The sequence below is a fragment of the Ictidomys tridecemlineatus genome, chromosome 5, assembly GCF_052094955.1.
Source record: "Ictidomys tridecemlineatus isolate mIctTri1 chromosome 5, mIctTri1.hap1, whole genome shotgun sequence".
NCBI lineage: Eukaryota > Metazoa > Chordata > Mammalia > Rodentia > Sciuridae > Ictidomys > Ictidomys tridecemlineatus.
Genome location: NC_135481.1, coordinates 98,844,587 through 98,861,222, shown reverse-complemented (window position 1 = coordinate 98,861,222; position 16,636 = coordinate 98,844,587). Strand labels below are relative to the sequence as shown.

The window sequence follows — 16,636 nt, the reverse complement described above, 5'->3', positions numbered from 1 at the left end:
CCAGGGCAACTGACACAGTACATATGTTCAAGCATCCTTGTTTAATGATGGTCCCAAAGCACAAGAGCAAAAACACAAAGGAGGCACCAGAGCATAAAACACAGAAGAGCAGACTAACTCTGACACTGTGCAGCAGTGCATACAGGGAACAATACTGTATTTGGACAGGATTTGGAACTATCCATGGTTTTAGGCCTCCAAGGGGGTTCTTGGAGCATATCTCCCACAAACGAAGAGCCCTCCTACAACTCCTGTCCCAGGTATAACTCCAAGCAGGAGACCCTACATACAGTGAGTGCTCACTTTGTGCACACCAAGGCCAAGTGTGTAGTGCTCTTTTGTGTGCCTGGCCTTGGACTAGAGACTGGAAGATACTAAAGCAAGGGACATGGTCTCCTGTTGCTTAAGACAGCAGCCTCTCCAGAGATCTAGTCCTGAGCAGTCTGAAGTGGCCAGTTCTTCTTTCTGTCCATCCCAGAAACAAAGTGGCTAGGAGCCAACACAGTCTCAGGGTGGCCTCCAGCCTGCCCGTCTCTCTCTCTCTCTCTGTCTGTCTCTCTCTCTCTCTCAGGGCTAGCTCACCATCTCATCTGAGACGGGATTAAGTCAACTAGTTTAAACACTGGGCAGTGGGTGCCGCTGTCCGTACCGTGAGGTCTGCATGCGGGGACAGAAGACTTCACTAATTAATTTTACCTTAAACACTGGAAGGTCAGATGCAAATAATTCAGCTGGCAGATTAATGCCAAGTAGGAAAATTCGCAATTGGGACAGACAAATGAGCCCCTATATTTATTTTATTCTTTTAACCCAAAGGCATTCAACCTTGGATGAGGAGAAACGACGGAGATCCCACGGGTGACGATGACGACCATGGCAACCGTCTGGCATCACCAAGTGGCCACGGGATGGGCTGCGTCCCCCCACGGGGACTCCATCAGGACCCCCATCTTACAGATGAGGACACTAAAGCTTGGGAAAGCCAGGTATTTTACACAAGGCCAGGGAGGACAGAGCTGGGTTGGAACCCAGGCCACCTGCTCCATGTCCCCAGCAACCACTCTGCCCTGCCCCTCCCAGATGGGAGAAGAATGGGGGCAGGGAGACGGACTCTCCTGGTCCTACTCCCCTCTGTAGGAAGTGTTATGGGAGTGGGGTGATGGAAGGAACCGCCAGGCGCCACTCCTGAGCCATCTCTAGGATGCAGTATCTGCTTGACCAGGAATAGGGGTATGGGGACAGTCAGGGGTAGACGTGCGCAGTTTGGCCCTAGGTTAGTGGAGCAATCCAGGCTGAGGGGTCTTAGCAGTGGCCTGACCCCATATCTGTGCTGAGCCAGCACTGGGCAGATTGAAAAACTACTCAGTGTATAATCTCCAGGAGGCTGAGCTCCTTAGCAAGGGCACACCAGCCAGGTCCCTGGCAAACCCGCCAGAGTCGGAATGTCCAGGGCCACCAGGGAGTCCCCCAGGCTTCCTGCCAGCTAGCGGTCAGCCAATAGCACCTCCAGGTCACCCAGTCTCTCTGTGAGCCCCCAACCCATGAAGGCTCCCTCCTGTCCGCTGTTGTTGCAAAGGCTCACGCGGGACTTTCTGATTCACCTCAATCAACCTCAGGCTTGGCATTTGAAGGCGAGGACACCTTTGCTATATCATCATGCATGCTGTATTCACCTCTCAGGGCTGTGACAAGCGGAAAAAAGAAACAATGTGCAGTCGGGAATGTGGGAATGTTGTCTCACAGCTAGAGCCTGAGCCTACAGCAGGGTCCCTGCCAGAGGGTAACAGGATGAAGGTCTCCTCGCCCTGAGTCACACTGTTGAACAAAGGAGTGGAGTAAAAAGCACCAGGAGCAGGAAGGTCCCAGATGTGTGGATGTAGAATCACAGGGACATTGGTGTCTGCACAAAGAAAATAATCAGCTCACACCCTTTGCCTGGAGGCTTACAGCGGGGCGTGGGTCCAGGTGGCACATACTTCCCATGCCAGAAATGCCTTAGATTCACAGTTTCATTCATACAAAGAGGCATCTCTGGCCTGTAATCCCAGCGGCTCGGGAGGCTGAGGCAGGAGGATCACAAATTCAAAGCCAGCCTCAGCAAAAGCGAGGTGCTAAGCAACTCAGTGAGACCCTGTCTCTACTAAAACACAAAATAGGGCTGGGGATGTGGCTCAGTGGTCGAGTGCCCCTGAATTCAATCCCCGGTACCCCCACCCCAAAAAAGCAGCAGCCCCAGCAAAGGGCTCTGGCAGGTGGCCACTGTGAGCATGCAGCTGACACTGGCACGTGCCAGGCCCCGTGCCCGATGCTCCGTGCCATGCTCTCATCTCCTCCTCATGTCAAAGCCACAGATGAGGCACCCGAAGGCTGCAGACCCAGACTGTGAATCCGATCTGATCCCCCAGTCGCTGCTCCGAACTACCCCTCTCTGCCTGCCTCTAATATGGAGGAAGGGACGCTCACCTCCTGCGAGCTGCTTTCCATGTGATTCCAATAAGGTCTAGAAGAAAACCCTGCTCTTTATCCTTCAAGGATTCGAGGAACTTATTCTTTGAATATTACCAATTGCAGATCCAATCACAGCCCCATCCAGAATGATAAACAGTTCCAAAGAACCCCGAGCAGCTGGTGAACACCAGTGGACCTTCCAGACATGGGCGCCTCTCCGACCCCACTGGGAAGAGCAAGCTCCCAGGGAAGAACAGACTTGAAATCAGGCCTCCTGGACAGGCACCGGTCCCCCAGGAATCGGCCGAATGCCCCTCGCCACACTCTCCACGGGGCCCCATGACTCACCTGGGATGTGCTTGGCCCACCCGATGATGACCACTAGCTCCCGGTCTGCCAGGTCACAGAGCGTGGTGAGGGCCTTGATGTCCCCCTCAGGCATACCAGGTGGGGGCATGGCGTACAGCTTGTCTGGCTCGGCCACCAGTAGGTATGAGACAATCTTGGTCACTGCAGTGACAAAAGGGGACAAGGTAAATACCCAGGAAAGAGGGAAGGGCAGGTGGAGCCCAGACGGTGAAGGAGGGAAGTCAGGCAGAGCCTCAGGTCACCTGGGGCTGGAACACAGAGTGGCTAACAGCAGTGACCTGTGGTTGAGAAGTATCTATCCATGGGAGTTCTGGTGAGTTCTCCAGCGAGGACCCTGCAGCCTGACCGTGGGTTGGTAAGAGGGCAGGTCTGGATGCTGGGACCTGTGACTTCTTGGGACCCTGTCTCATTCCCAGCCTCAATCGGGGTCTACCCCTCTTGGAGAGGCCTTCTGGGGGAACCAGGCAATAGCACCCCTCCCTTAGACCCACCCTGCTCCAGGCCCTCTCCCCACAGGACACCAGATGTCCCAGGCACACATACTGGGAAAGGGCATGGACGGGCCTGGTACGTACATGGCTTTTTAGCGGGTGGAGAAATTTGCAAGCTCAGATATGGGCTGCTCTCTGAATCCAGCCGCCGCTTGTACTTCTGGCGGCCTCCACGCACTCGGTCAAGACGCACACCTGTTGGAGAAGAGAGAGAGAGGGTCACAGGGGTCGCTGGACATCACCATGGGTGCCGGCACCATCTTTGGAATCTCAGCACTGGCTCAGCCCTTCGGTGTCATGCCCAGCTGGTCAGCCTCGGACCAGGGAGCTGGACCCCCTTTAAACGCTGTCTCACAGGAAGGGCCCACCCCAGTTGCCCAGGCCTGGTCCTGCCTCTCTGGATTCAGCCTCCTCCTGAAATCCATCCCATGCCACTTCCAGCCCAGGTCTACATGAAACCCCCTCCCAAGGGTTGGGGAAGAAGAGGTCAGAGTGTGATCTCCCTGCTTTGAATCCAGGGCGAGCGGAGTTCCTGGCTAAGATGGGAAAGAGCCGACAGGGACCGTCAGACTTCTCACAGAAGGATCCTCTGGGTGGGCACTCATGTTGACTGTCAGCTTCTGGTCTGCCCTGCGGGAGTGAGACGGGGCTCCAGAGTCTGTGTTTTACACAGAGCCCCCCAAAACGGGGATGCAGGACACCCTGGCCAGTCGTGGAAAACCAATGCCAGGGAATGCCAGGCTAAAGCTGTCGGAGACTCCACGGTGACATCCACTTCCAGGGGCGAGGGCCTGCCCCCTACCCATCATTGCCAGTGAGTCTACACGGCCCGCTTCCCAGAACCCAGCCCCAGCCCCAGCTCCTACTGTCCGTACAGACACCTTGGTACCACTGGCACCCGCTCTTGCAGATAGATCAAGGGCAAGGGGCTTCGGGCAGGTCCCTCCCCAAGGCACACAAGCTCAGACTGGCCGCTGACCAATGTGGAACTCATCACCGAGGTATGAACCAACACTGAGAGGACCAGAAGGCAGGACAGAGAAGTGGGCAGGAGGGCGAGCAGGAGCCCAGCCCAGCGCCTGGGTCCCTGGCTCAGCCTGCAATGCACCCCTGCCTTCCGGCCTCGGCTCTCAGAGGCCAGCTCTTGTGCAAGGTCCCTTCTCGGATTCCTTGACTTGAGCTACTGCGAACACGTCTTTCCCGATTGTGAGATGGGCCTGGACTCAAACCCATAAAAACCAGACGTGGAGACCAGAGTCCTCAGAGGAAGAGCGCAGTGGGGGTCACCGGCTCTGGAGTGAGGGGACAAGTCCAACGTCTGCTCTTTTCTGCAGAGGCAGGAGCTACCCCCTCGAAGAGCCTCAGCCGGTTTGCCTTCAGGCCCTGTCCTTCCCCTTTCTCATACACTGGGATCTCTCAGATCTGGGAAGCAGGACCTGCGCTCTCCAGTCCCCTGCCTCTCCCATCTGCTTCCCCAGGGAGGTGGCACGCCGCCTGCTCCTGCTCCTGCAGCCTTCCTCCAGAACAGGAGGAGGAAATGCTAGCATGCCAGTTTAGACCCCATTCCCGCTGTTCCTTTGACAGGATACACAGCCACTCCATTGAAGTCCCTGGGACAAGAGGAGGATTCCTGATGCAAAGAGCAATCGGAAGTAAAATGACTTTGTACCCGCAGCAGGGCCAAAGCCACATCCTCCTCCGGTTGTCAGTGCTGGAGCGCACCCAGCCTGCAGGCCACCTGGAGGAACTGCCTCTTTGGGGCCAGGTGTCACTCAGCATTTTCATCAACAACATCCTTTTCACCCACGGCCTGTGCTTGTCCCTGGTGCCCCCCAGGGCTGCCATCAACAGGGGGAGGGTGCACTCAGCATCCTACTTCTAATCTGTATTTACAGGTAATTCCCTGCGGGGGTTGTCTTGGTAGGGGCTGTGCCCCATTCCCCACTGACCACAGGCACAGGCAGCTGGACATCAAAAAGACGGAGGGAGGGAGAGGTGGCAGCCCCAGGTGGGACCACACCAGTTACTACACTTCCTGCTCCTGGGAGCCCAGACTCCTCTCTGGTTTCTGAGTGGGGTCCTTGAACCTCCTGAGAGGCTCCGGTCCACCCTCCTTCTGCTCAGAGGCCCAGAAATGGTCGTAACCGACCAGGTTGGCAGCTGCTCTCTGCAGGAGCAGAAATCGAGACAAAGATGTGCACCAAGCAGTTCTGGAAAAGGAAGGAGCTGGATAAAGAGAGTCGGCCTCAGGAGGTTCCTGCAGACCTTGGGAGTCGGGGACTCGGAGGGCCACCAGCCACCAGCCACCGCTGCTTTGGCACTTCCTGCCTGTCTCTGTGGTCCAGGACGAGTTGGCTGGTAGCCAAAGAAAGCCCTGGGGCAGAGCCGCAGCCACAAGTGTCAGACCTGGCGCACGGGGACACTCGGGGGCAGAGCGTGGTGAGTGGGCGAGGCAGGGGTGGTCTCCGCTGCCTTTCTTCTCAGAGGGTGGCAGCATCACCGTCACCAGGGGTTTGGGAGAACCGTGAACATCTCAGGCTGGGCCAGAGCCATCGGAAGCAGCATCTTCACAAGGTGACAGCCCCTTCCCCACAGGATCTGAAGGGGGCTGCTCTGGGGATCCTGGAGACTCAACTGCCATCAGCACCCAGGACCTGAGCAGATGGCTGAATCCCCCCCCCCCCCCCCCCCCCCCCCCGCGCACGGGCCTGCTGCAGGACTGAGGCTCACCTCTGCCCCCTTGTCCCCGCAAGTCCCTCCAGTGAGGGCCGAGAAGGCAGACCCACGAAGACAGGGAGGTCCTCCCTGGAGGCCTCTGGGGCAGCGTCCCCCACTTAGGGGAGTCTCTGCCTCCATCCTGTGACACATCTCATGGAAGACCCCTGCCCATGACCCCCCGAGACAAAAATGCAGCCCCCACCCTAACTAAGCTCTGCTTCCCCTTGAGATGCCGAAAGGACCAGAGTGAAAATCCAGACCTCACCAAGGGATGGTGAGGAGCCCCATTTACGGGGCCCCCTGTGTGCCCGGGTCTGACGTGGGCTCTCACTTCTGAGTCCAGGATGAACCCGGCCCCCGCTTTCCTGATATTTCCCAGGAGCAAGTCTAGTCAGGTCTGTCCGTCCCCAGCCCGTCCCCACCCACCTCGGCAGCTGTGGGCCAGAGAGAACGGTCCAACAGGACACGAGAAGGTGCGTCCATCCCGCAGCAGGGCAGGGAGATGGGCAGTGGCCACCTCTGCTGGTGCATCTTTCTGGAATGTTCTCTAATGCAGGGCCTGGCTCTTAGTGGGTGCTGAGTGCAGGAATGGATACACCTCCTTCCACCCCAGCCCAGGCCAGGCTGTGACAGCGCATGGGCTTCTCCCACTGAGGGCCCCCGAGGCCAACAGCAGCACACAGTAGGTGCTCAGGAACAGGAAGTGTTCCTATTCTTACCTCATCCCTATGATTACTCCTCCCCAGCACTGTGCACAACTTTCCGGTTGATCACATTAACAACAGCAGTTGCATTATTCATGAAGAACTTTCTGGAAGCATTGCCCTCTGTGACCCACCCACTACGCAGCAGGTTCCACTATCCTCACTTTACAGATAAGAAACACGGAGGTGCAGAGAGATTCAGTCATTTGCTCAGTAAAAGAGCCACCACCCAAGCTCCTCTCCGCACCTCTCCAAGGTGTGACTTTCCCAGGCGAAGCAAAGACAAACTCTCCTCTAAATGTTCTCCTCCAGATCCTCACAGCCTGATGGTCGACGGTTCCAATCAATAAATGTTATCGATTATCAGTTCATTTTGTTAAAAAAAAAAAAAGGAGCCGGTTGGGTCTGATCGTGCACAGCCTGACACCTGCTGTGACCTGCTTGCTCTGCCTGCTTCCTGGCTGCATTTCCAGGTCTGAACCCGAGAACGAGCCCGTCGGCTGCAGCCTGGGGACCCGGTGGTCAAGGTCCAGGCCCACCTGCGTCCCGATGGCCTTGGTTTTCACTGTCACCAGGTATGGGGAAGGTAAGACCAACTCTGTGACCACGGAATGACCTAGTGGTAAACTGCAAGGCGGCTCCAGGAGGCCAGGGGTGGCCACTCTGGCCTGTGCCCGGCATTCACCTGGCCCCCAGGCGGGTTTCCCTTGGTGCCCTCGCTGGCCAGGGGGCTGGGCTCTTAGGGGTGGTGCCCAGGCCTGCCAGCTCCCCTCCCCAGCCCTGGCCAGGGTTTGCTGGTGACCGTTTAGATGACACAGGCCTGCAGTACGTCCACCCCACAAAGCCCAGGTCAGGGGTGAGGGGCAGGGGCCACTCCCTGAGTGCCGCGGCCTTAGCTCTCTGTCCACTCTGCACGGAAGGCCCCTTCCAGCTCTGCCTCAGCAGGGAGGCCTCGGCCTTCGCTGGCTTCCCTCCAAGCCAACAGTGACACCAGAGACAGAGTGGCCCCCAGGCCACAGGCTAGCATACACCGCCTCCCGGGGGACCATGGGCACCTCCTGGCCGGGACTCGGATCCATCTCTACAGCCCAAGCCCAGCCCCCAGCCCACAGTGGGCCATCGAGTGTCGGAGGTTGTGCCCACTTGAAAGGAAGCCCTCCAGACTTGGGGCCTGGCCTGTCCCCCGCTTCCCTCTCCTCTGGCCTCCAGCAACCTATCCCTCAAGGAAGCCCATTGCCACACTTCCTCCCTCCATCACGTCTGAGAAGACAACTGCCCTGTCCCAGGACCCTCCTTTATGAATTTCAGTTCCCAGGCACCTTCCTCCCGTGATCAAGCCCACTTTACTGTTGCTCTGTGTATGGTTTTCAGGCCCATCACCTCCCTGTTTTCTACACGCCTGTCTTTATTGATATGGTCTGCTCCAGACGGACAGCTCAGCTCCTCAAGGGCAGAGAAAGTGGAAAGAGGCCTGAAGTCCTCTGCCCACTGCCTAAACAAATGCTGGTCAGCTTTGTGTTCATTTATTGCCTGTGTGATTTTACATTTTATTGAGTAAGCGGCCCACAAAAATCTTTTTTTTTTCCCCAACTTTTTAAGAAATATTTTTAATTGGTTGTTGATTGATCTTTATTTTATTTATTTTGGTGCTGAGAATCGAACCCAATGCCGCAGACATGCTAGGCAAGCGCTCTACCACTGAGCCACCACCCCAGCCCCTCACAATCTTAATAGACAGGAATCCCCTCCACAGGAGATAACAGGAGGCACTGGGCCCTTGAGCTGGTTGCTACAAGATTTTGTACCAGGACTCCTTTAGCAGTGGATCACCAAATGCCAATGGTTGGGTCCTAGACGTTACCCTTGCCTACCCAACCCCATTCCACCCTCTCTCTTCCATGCCAACCGAACCTGGATTTCACTGGTGGAGGCCACATGTCCGAGTCAATCCCAACAATCCTGTTTCCTACTCTCCCAGCTTCCCTGGCAGCCACAGTGGGCATATGACCTGTTTCCAGTCAGTGGGATAAAAGGGAGAACCCACAGTGATGAATGGTTTTGCTTTTCAGAAAAATGGGTGAAACTATTTTGCCTTACTTGGCAACCACCTTGCCACCATGAGGCAGCTATTGAGGACAGCAGAGAACACCAGAGAAGAAAGAGTTTGAGCCCTTGACTGTGGCTGAGAAGCCTATGGAATTCCACCCATTGCCCACCTCCAGATTTCTTGTTAGGGAAAGAAATGTACTTCATTATGGATGTTTAAGTCACTAGCCACCAGGCGGTTCCTAACTTGCAGCAGGAAAGCAGTTTTCACGGACTGATACAACGGGGGGCAACTACTTTTAAATTAGGATGCATGAGACTTCCAAATAGCAACTGGAAAAAAAGAGTCTTGAACTTGAAATGAGAGTTGCCTTATTGTTCGTGTCATTATATTAGCAAAATATCAAAAACGTAGACTCAGGAAGCACAATTAAAATACTCATTAACTTACGATTACTGTCGGGGATTAAAGATCATATCATCCCACTAATGCTTTCTGAATATAAAAAAAAGCACTAATAATGCTAAAGTGGAGAGCTTCGTAGATGTCCAAATACTGCAGTAAATACATATCCTGTGTTTTCATCTCTACTGAACACGGTTTAATCCATTAATCTGTGCAGGTCAGAAAGTTAATATTTCCAAAGCGTTTCATGAATACAAAAATGACGGGCAGCCACTGGAACACATGACCCAGCAGATGCAGACTGAGGGACGGGTTAGGACCCATATGATAAATCCCCTAAATCTTCCAGGCACAAGTACGAACAGAAGTGTTGGATCTGATCCCGGGAGCCACCCCCGGCTGAGTGATCTGGAGTGGGTTTCTTCACCTATAAAACACGAGTGGTGACAGTGCCTGTCTCCTGGGGACAATAACTCATTTCACCCCCAGAGTGGATGCATGTAAGAACCTAAACCATCACAGACGGCAAACAGTAAGAGTCTAATAAATGTCAGCTAATAATATTGTTAATATTACCACTAAAACACTTCCTCTTTGAAGGTGTTCTGAGTTTTAAAAAATATTTTTCGTCATGGATGGACACAATACTTTTATGATTTATTTTTATGTGGTGCTAAGGCTCAAACCCAGTGCCTCACACATGCTTGGCAAGCACTCTGCCACTGAGCCACAACCCCAACCCTGTTCTGTATTTTTGACTGTATCTAATGGTACACTGTAATACAGCTTTGCAAGACATTACTGGTAGGGAAACTGGGTGAGGATACACAAAATCTCTATTATTTCTTGTAATGGAGAGTGAGTCTAACAATAATCTTAAAATAAAAACTTTAATTAAAAACTTAAAAAAAAAAAAATACCGGCAGCAGCCGGGCTTGGTGAAGTATACCTATAATCCTAACAATTCAGGAGGCTGAGGCAGGAGGCTCAAGGCCAGCCTCAGCCACTGAGCAAGGCCCTAAGCAATTTAGCGAGACCCTGTCTCAAAATTTAAAATAAAAAGGGCTGAAGACGAGGCTCAGTGGTACAGCAGCCTTGGATTAAATCCCCAGCTCCAAAAAAAAAAAAAAATACTGGCAGAAACGCCAAAAGCCAATCGGTGGGCTGGGGTCTACAGCTCAGTGGTAGAGTGCTGGCATGAGCCCTGGTCCCCAGCACTATCAAGAAAGTAAAATAAGTCAAAAGGCACAGGTATCAGTGGAACCCAGTTTGGTGGCTCCTCAGAAAGCTAAGCAGATTGACACGGGAACCAGCAATCCCCTCCCAGGAATGAACTCGAAAGCACTGAAAGCAGGACTCTGACACGCGTGTGCCATGTTCACAGGACTCACAACAGGCAGAAGGTGGAAACGACCCAGGGCCATCGGCACGACGGGCGGACAGCCTGGTGCATGTATGTGTAGGAACAGAACATTATTCAGCCAGAGAAAGGAAGGAGTTGTGGACTGTGCTGACCACGGATGACCTGTAAAACGCCATGTGAATAAGCCAGACATAAAACAGTCAGTCCTGCTTGATCTTAAAATGACACCATGCCGTAGGCGAAGTGACTGCAGAGAGCCAGAGATGGGGGAGACTGCAGAGTGCCCGGGACGGGGCGAGGCACCCGGGAGAGAGTGTTCAGTGGGTGCAGAGTCTCCACGTGGGGTGATGAAACCCGACACTATTGAACTTGACACTCACAAGGGTGTTCTACATGGACCATGGGGCGGGGGACAGGGACCTTTCTGGGGATGGAACCCAGGGCTGCTCTACCACTTTTTATTTCTGAGACAGACTGAGTCGCCCAGGGTGGTATGGAACCTGTGATCCTCCAGCTTCAACCTCTGGATTGGCTGGAATTGCAGGAGCCTGCCACCACACCTGGCCGAATGGCAAGTTTTGTGTGCTCTCCATTTTGCCACCATTTTAAAAATAATGCCATGAACCAAAGCCCATCAGTGACAACACATTAAACAGGTGAACTGTATCTCAAGAAAGCTATTAAAATTTTTGAAAATAGCCAGGTGTGGTGGCGCACGCCTGTAATCCCAGCAGCTCGGGAGGCTGAGGCAGGAGGATCACGAGTTCAAAGCCAGCCTCAGCAAAAGCAAAGCACTCAACAACTCAGTGAGACCCTGTCTCTAAATAAAATACAAAATAGGGCTGGGATGTGGCTCAGTGGTTGAGGGCCTCTGAGTTCAATCCCTAGCACCACCCCCCAGAATTTTTTTTAAAATACTTCACCTTTCCCAGGTAGAACCAAACAACATAAAATGCATGAAAACAGGTAGCAGAGTGCTTGGTACACAGTAGGCATTCAATAGTCCCTTCCTGCCTCTCAGCTGCCTGCTGAAGGCGGTAGAGTCTACCTGAACGACTTTCCTCATGGGAAGAAAGCCACGCATTTCCAGTTACAGCTACCGTGGGTCAGATGCCACAAATGAAAACTCTCACTCAACTAAGGCTCAGAGAGGTTAAATATTGTCCCCAGGGAACACAGCCCGACCTGGGCACTGTGTTGAATATGCCAATGGAGCCGAGTGGCCTGCAATCAGAGTCAAACCTGCTCTGGCCCACAGCCTCCTCACCAGGCTGGTGCCCAGCACCTTGAGGGGTCTTGGCAGAGGACCCAGGGTCTGGAGTTCCCACTTCTGAGGAGGAAGGGAGCCGGGCACCCCAGACTCTCAAGGCCATGCCTCATCTACTGGCCTCTCCAGCCCAATGCAGGCCCTTCAGAGCACCAGGGCAGCAGCTCCCACGGGGAATCGTGGAATCAGATGCCACCTGTGGCCTTGATAAGATCAGGCCTCTGGCTTTCTTCTTAATGGAGGTAAGATAATTCCCACTTTCCTCCACACTCTCCCCTCTCCTCTCTCTGGGTTTCCCCTCCCTCTCCTGGATGCCATCCCAGTCTTTCAGAAGTAAAAATAGCTGAATGTGCAGGGGTGGCTGCCGCGGAGGCCAGTTCAAGTTTCTTTCTTTTACACCCAGGAGCTAAAATTAACCGGCTACAGAGCCCCAAAGCATGGCCAGCACCTTGCCCGGAGCCTGCCCGGCACTGCCCTCCTGACAAGAGTCTCTTCCCACAGGGAGTGTTTTGACAGAGCAGGGAGAGGAAGGGTCTCTAAACCAGAGTTCTCCTTCTTCCCGAGCTACTGTCGGGGGCTGAGGGTGGGCAGGATCCCTGCCGACCTTGCAAAATGTTCCCGGTCCAAACCCTTCTCCTTCCCCATGCAGAAGCCCAGCTCATCAGTTTGTGCAATGTTTTTGTGACAAGGCTACTTCACACCCATCTCCCATCTGATCTGCTGAGGGAGGAGAATCCATGCTTTATATTCGTCCCAGGAGAAAACCCAGGGCCAGGAAGATCAGGAGACTTGCCCAGGGTCACCCAGCCTGGAATGACAAAGGAAGGGTGTGAACCTAGGTTTACAGTCGGTCTCCTCAGTCCTGAGCCTGCAGCGGTCCAGGCTCCTCCACCACAAGGACACCCTGGAAAACCTCCAACAGGGCTGGGAGGATGGGGGACTCCTACACTAGTGACACTCTCGCAGCCGACTCACCAAAAGCCAAGAGGGAGAGCTTGGTGCAGAACAAGCTCACTTAACACCTGATATTCTGGGGTTCCTGTAACTGCTCTGTGGGCTCCAGGCACCGTGGGGGGGGGGGTCAGATGGAGCCCCGCATTCTGCCCACTGAAGAGGCTCCACTCACTCTACCCTCTCCTCTGGACCCCACACGTCCCCAAGGACATCTTGAGCCTGCACTATCACCGCATTCCCACTACCAAGACCTGTCTGACCCTGCACACCCAACAGGAGGCTGGGAATGGGAAGTTCCCCAGGAGACTAGATTCCACCCAGCCACGTCATTTAGTAGCTGCAGTCCCGGGGAAAATCACGTGACCTCAGCTAGGCCAGATCAAGCATGGCAAGTACCTGTCACCTGGGCCACTACCTGCCATTTCCTAGCCTGTGATGGGCACTGTCAATCAATCATGCATCCTTGCCCGCTGACCCCAGGCAGGCCTCAGGAGCCCTCCCATCATGCACTACAGGTGGCCACTGCCCACTCCAGGGCTGACGGCCTGCTCAAAGGCTTAAAGACCTGAGTTCAGAGCTGTGGTAGAAGTTGCCAGGGTAAACTGATATCTGATGAAGAAACAGAGGAGGGGCTGCAGGAGCCAGTCCTGGAGAGGATGGAAAAACAAGGAGCCAGCCTCTGGGAAAATGTTGCAAGCAGAGGGACTGTTAGGAAAGTTCCAAGGCAGGAAAGAGTTTGTCACACGCTTGGGGATTAAAAGCCAGCTGAAGGAGGACTAGGGTGTAGCTCAGTGGCAGAGCGCTTGCCTAGCATGTGCAAGGCACTGGGTTTGATCCTCAGCACCACATAAAAATGAATAAATAAAAATAAAGTTATAAAAAATGTTGTATCCGTTTAAAAAAAAAAAAAAAGCAAAAGCAAGTTGCATTCAGCAGCTCCCCTCGGGAGTCTGAGTCAGGAGGATTGCGAGTTCAAAGCCAGCCTCAGCAACTCAGCAAGGCCCCAAGCAACTCAGTGAGAAAAAGGACTAAGAGTGACATCAGAGGTCCAGTTACAAAATTGTCGCGATGATCCAAGAGAAAGCAGACACTTCCTTGGACCAGGGTCATGACCAGGGAGGTGAAGGTCAGTAGGAGAATCTGAAATACGCGTCGGGCACTGACCAGGAGGGTCAAGGACGAGTTCTAGACTTCGCGTGAGCAACAGGGCACAGCGGTGCCTTCCTGAGATGGGGAGGATGGGGAGTGGTCGGAGATGGGGGGGTCACAACCACAGTTCCTCTCTAGAATGTTTCATCCATGATGTCCCTGGGGGCCCCAGTGGAGCTGCCAGCAGGGTCATTAGAAATGGAACCCTACAATAACCAGGGGAGGGCTGGGCGGGGCTGAGACTTGGAGTGGTGCGTACCTAGTGTCTGATCACTAAAGACAGCCTCGGTCCAAGACCCAAATAGTTCGTAAAGATCAGCAAGAAACAGAGTCTGCAAAGTCTAAAACCCACGGTTAACAAGACTAGGAGGAAACCCGGAAACGTGGTCTCAGTCGCCACGAGCAGAGATGAACAATGGGAGCCGCTGGGAGGGCAGCTCAGGCCCAGGAGGCTGAGGACAGAGGGGCACCAGCTGCGGCAACTCAGCGGGCAGCGGGCACAGCTTCAGGGGCCAGTCAGTAGCAGAAAAGGAAAGTCATAAAGGAATAAACTCAGTTTGTTAGAATTACTAACTGCTAGCCCAGCACAGAGGTGCACACCTGGAATCCTGGCTGCTCTGGAGGCTGAGACAGGAGAATCACAGGTTTGAGGCCAGCCTCAGCAATGTGGTGAGATCCTGTCTCAAGAAATTAAAAATGGCTGGGATGAAGCTCAGCAGTGGAGCGCTGGGTTAGTATGTTCCATGTCCTGGGTCCAACCCCCAGTTCCACCAAAAGGAAGGAGATTCGATCTCCAGCAGTAAAGTAGGGGAAAGTTTCAGACGTGCCCCTCATCACAGGAACACCTGACCCCAGGTGGTGAAAGCCTCCATCAGGGCAACCAAACCAAGAGCAGCCTGGCATCAGCTCGTAAAGCTGAAGGGACACCCGTTCCTGACTGCTGCTCCCGGGCCCCCAAGTCCTTAGGCAGTGCAACCAGGAAGCAGGCAGGGCAGTGTTTCTAACACGGAAAACCCAGAGGCCCTGATGACAGCTGCCAGTAAATGGGTGGAAATAGAGAAAATCCTGCGAAGTGAAATCTGCCAGACTCAGAAAATCAAGGCTCAAAAGCTTCCCATCATATGTGGAAGTCGGAGCAAAATAAGGGAAAGAGGGCAGTGGGGGAGGGGATCGGATGTCCTAAAGATCAGGGGGGATCGGTGGAGAGGAGGAGATCAAGGGGGGGAGGAATATGGAATGAATCTAACAGAATCATGTTATATACATATATAAAGGTACCACAGGGAATTTCTTCCTTTATACAAAGTGTAGAAAGTACCAGTCGATAAAGGAGCGAAAGGAAGTACCAATGAATAAGGAGTAAAAGGAAGATTCAGTTGAGTTGAGGAGGGAGAAAAGGGGGGGGCGGGAAGAGAGAGGGGAAAGGGGACTGAAATCAAAGTCCTTGTACATATAATTTTGTCAAAATAATAAAAAAAAGCCCAAATTCCCATTAACAGTAGAAAAATAAATAAGCTCTCCTAAACTCATAGGATACCACGAGCGGCAGGTAGCTAACAGTGGTTTATGGGCCAACCGCAGCCCTCGGCCTCCTTCATGGAACCGTCTGGCTCTTTCAGTACATGTCGCGTGTCACCGCAACAGCTGAGCTGAGCACCCAGGACAGAGGCCTTAGGGCCCCAAAAGCCACAGTCTGTATGGACTTCTGCTGTGCACAGATGAAAATGAGCAGAGCCCAGCATCATACCATGAAGCATCCCCCTCTGCAAGACAGACTAAAATAACCAAGATGACGAGGATCCGCAGCATAAGGTTGTTGAAACTAAAAAACATAGAATCAGTAGAGATACAAAGAAATGACAGAACTGGAAAAAAAAAAAAGGAAAAATAACATGAAATCCAGGATACTAGTAATTGCTGAGGGTAAAGAAAACGGAATGAATATGGGGAAGGGTCTAAGGAGGACCTTAAAAAAAGTAAGGGGGATTTATATAAATATATATAACAATTTATATATAGTTAATTTGTATATAATTTAATTTGTATATATTTGTATATATGTTGTATATAACTTTTGTTATATTTTATTTATTTATTTATTTGTTTATTTATTTTTGTTTTGAGACAGAGGATGAACTTGGCAGTTCTCCTGCCTCAGCCTCCCCATTCACTTGGGATTACATGCTTGTCTTGACATATATTTCTGACAAACAAAAATGCCTGACCTTTAAAGTAGGTTACCTCCTTCTTCCATACAAACAGTTTTAGCTGGACATGTGGCATCCCAGCTGAAGACTATAATTCCCAGACTCCTTTGCGGATAGGTGTGGCCATGTGACTAGATTCCACCAATGAGCTGTGTATGGAAGGACTCTGGGCCCTACAAATGTCCAAGCATGGGCTTTTCCTCCTGGTGGTGAGATGGAAAGAAATGGGGTCCAGAGGTGGAAGTCACAGGCTGAGGATGGCAGAGGGCCAACCAGTCCTGGATCACCTATGACCTTTGAATTATTACATTCAAAATCAAAGACAACTAAATTTCTACTCAGCTTATGCTTCTGGGTTGTTTTAGAGGTGACAAAGGTCTTTATGTTAGAAGCTTAGCCTTACCTTACCTGACATCCTATACTGTATTTTTCTGGGTCTACTCAAATGCTTACTTTTTATAAAATAGCTGGGTTTTTTTTTGTCTTTTCTTAGGAGGTGGGGATTTTTTCCCCC

The 16,636-nt window shown here is 52.8% G+C and overlaps 1 protein-coding gene across 5 annotated transcripts in view; it reads right to left on the bottom strand.

Moving 5' to 3' along the window:
* Nucleotides 1-16,636, bottom strand: part of Esrrb (estrogen related receptor beta) — a 166,081-nt gene that overhangs the window by 12,046 nt on the left and 137,399 nt on the right. For all 5 annotated transcript variants that reach the window (XM_078050580.1, XM_078050578.1, XM_078050579.1 and 2 more), the window contains 2 exons: nt 3,393-3,503; nt 2,797-2,958 (listed from right to left, as the gene is read on the bottom strand). In XM_078050580.1, the coding sequence (XP_077906706.1) occupies nt 2,797-2,958; nt 3,393-3,503 (273 nt within the window). The remainder of the gene's footprint in view (nt 1-2,796; nt 2,959-3,392; nt 3,504-16,636) is intronic.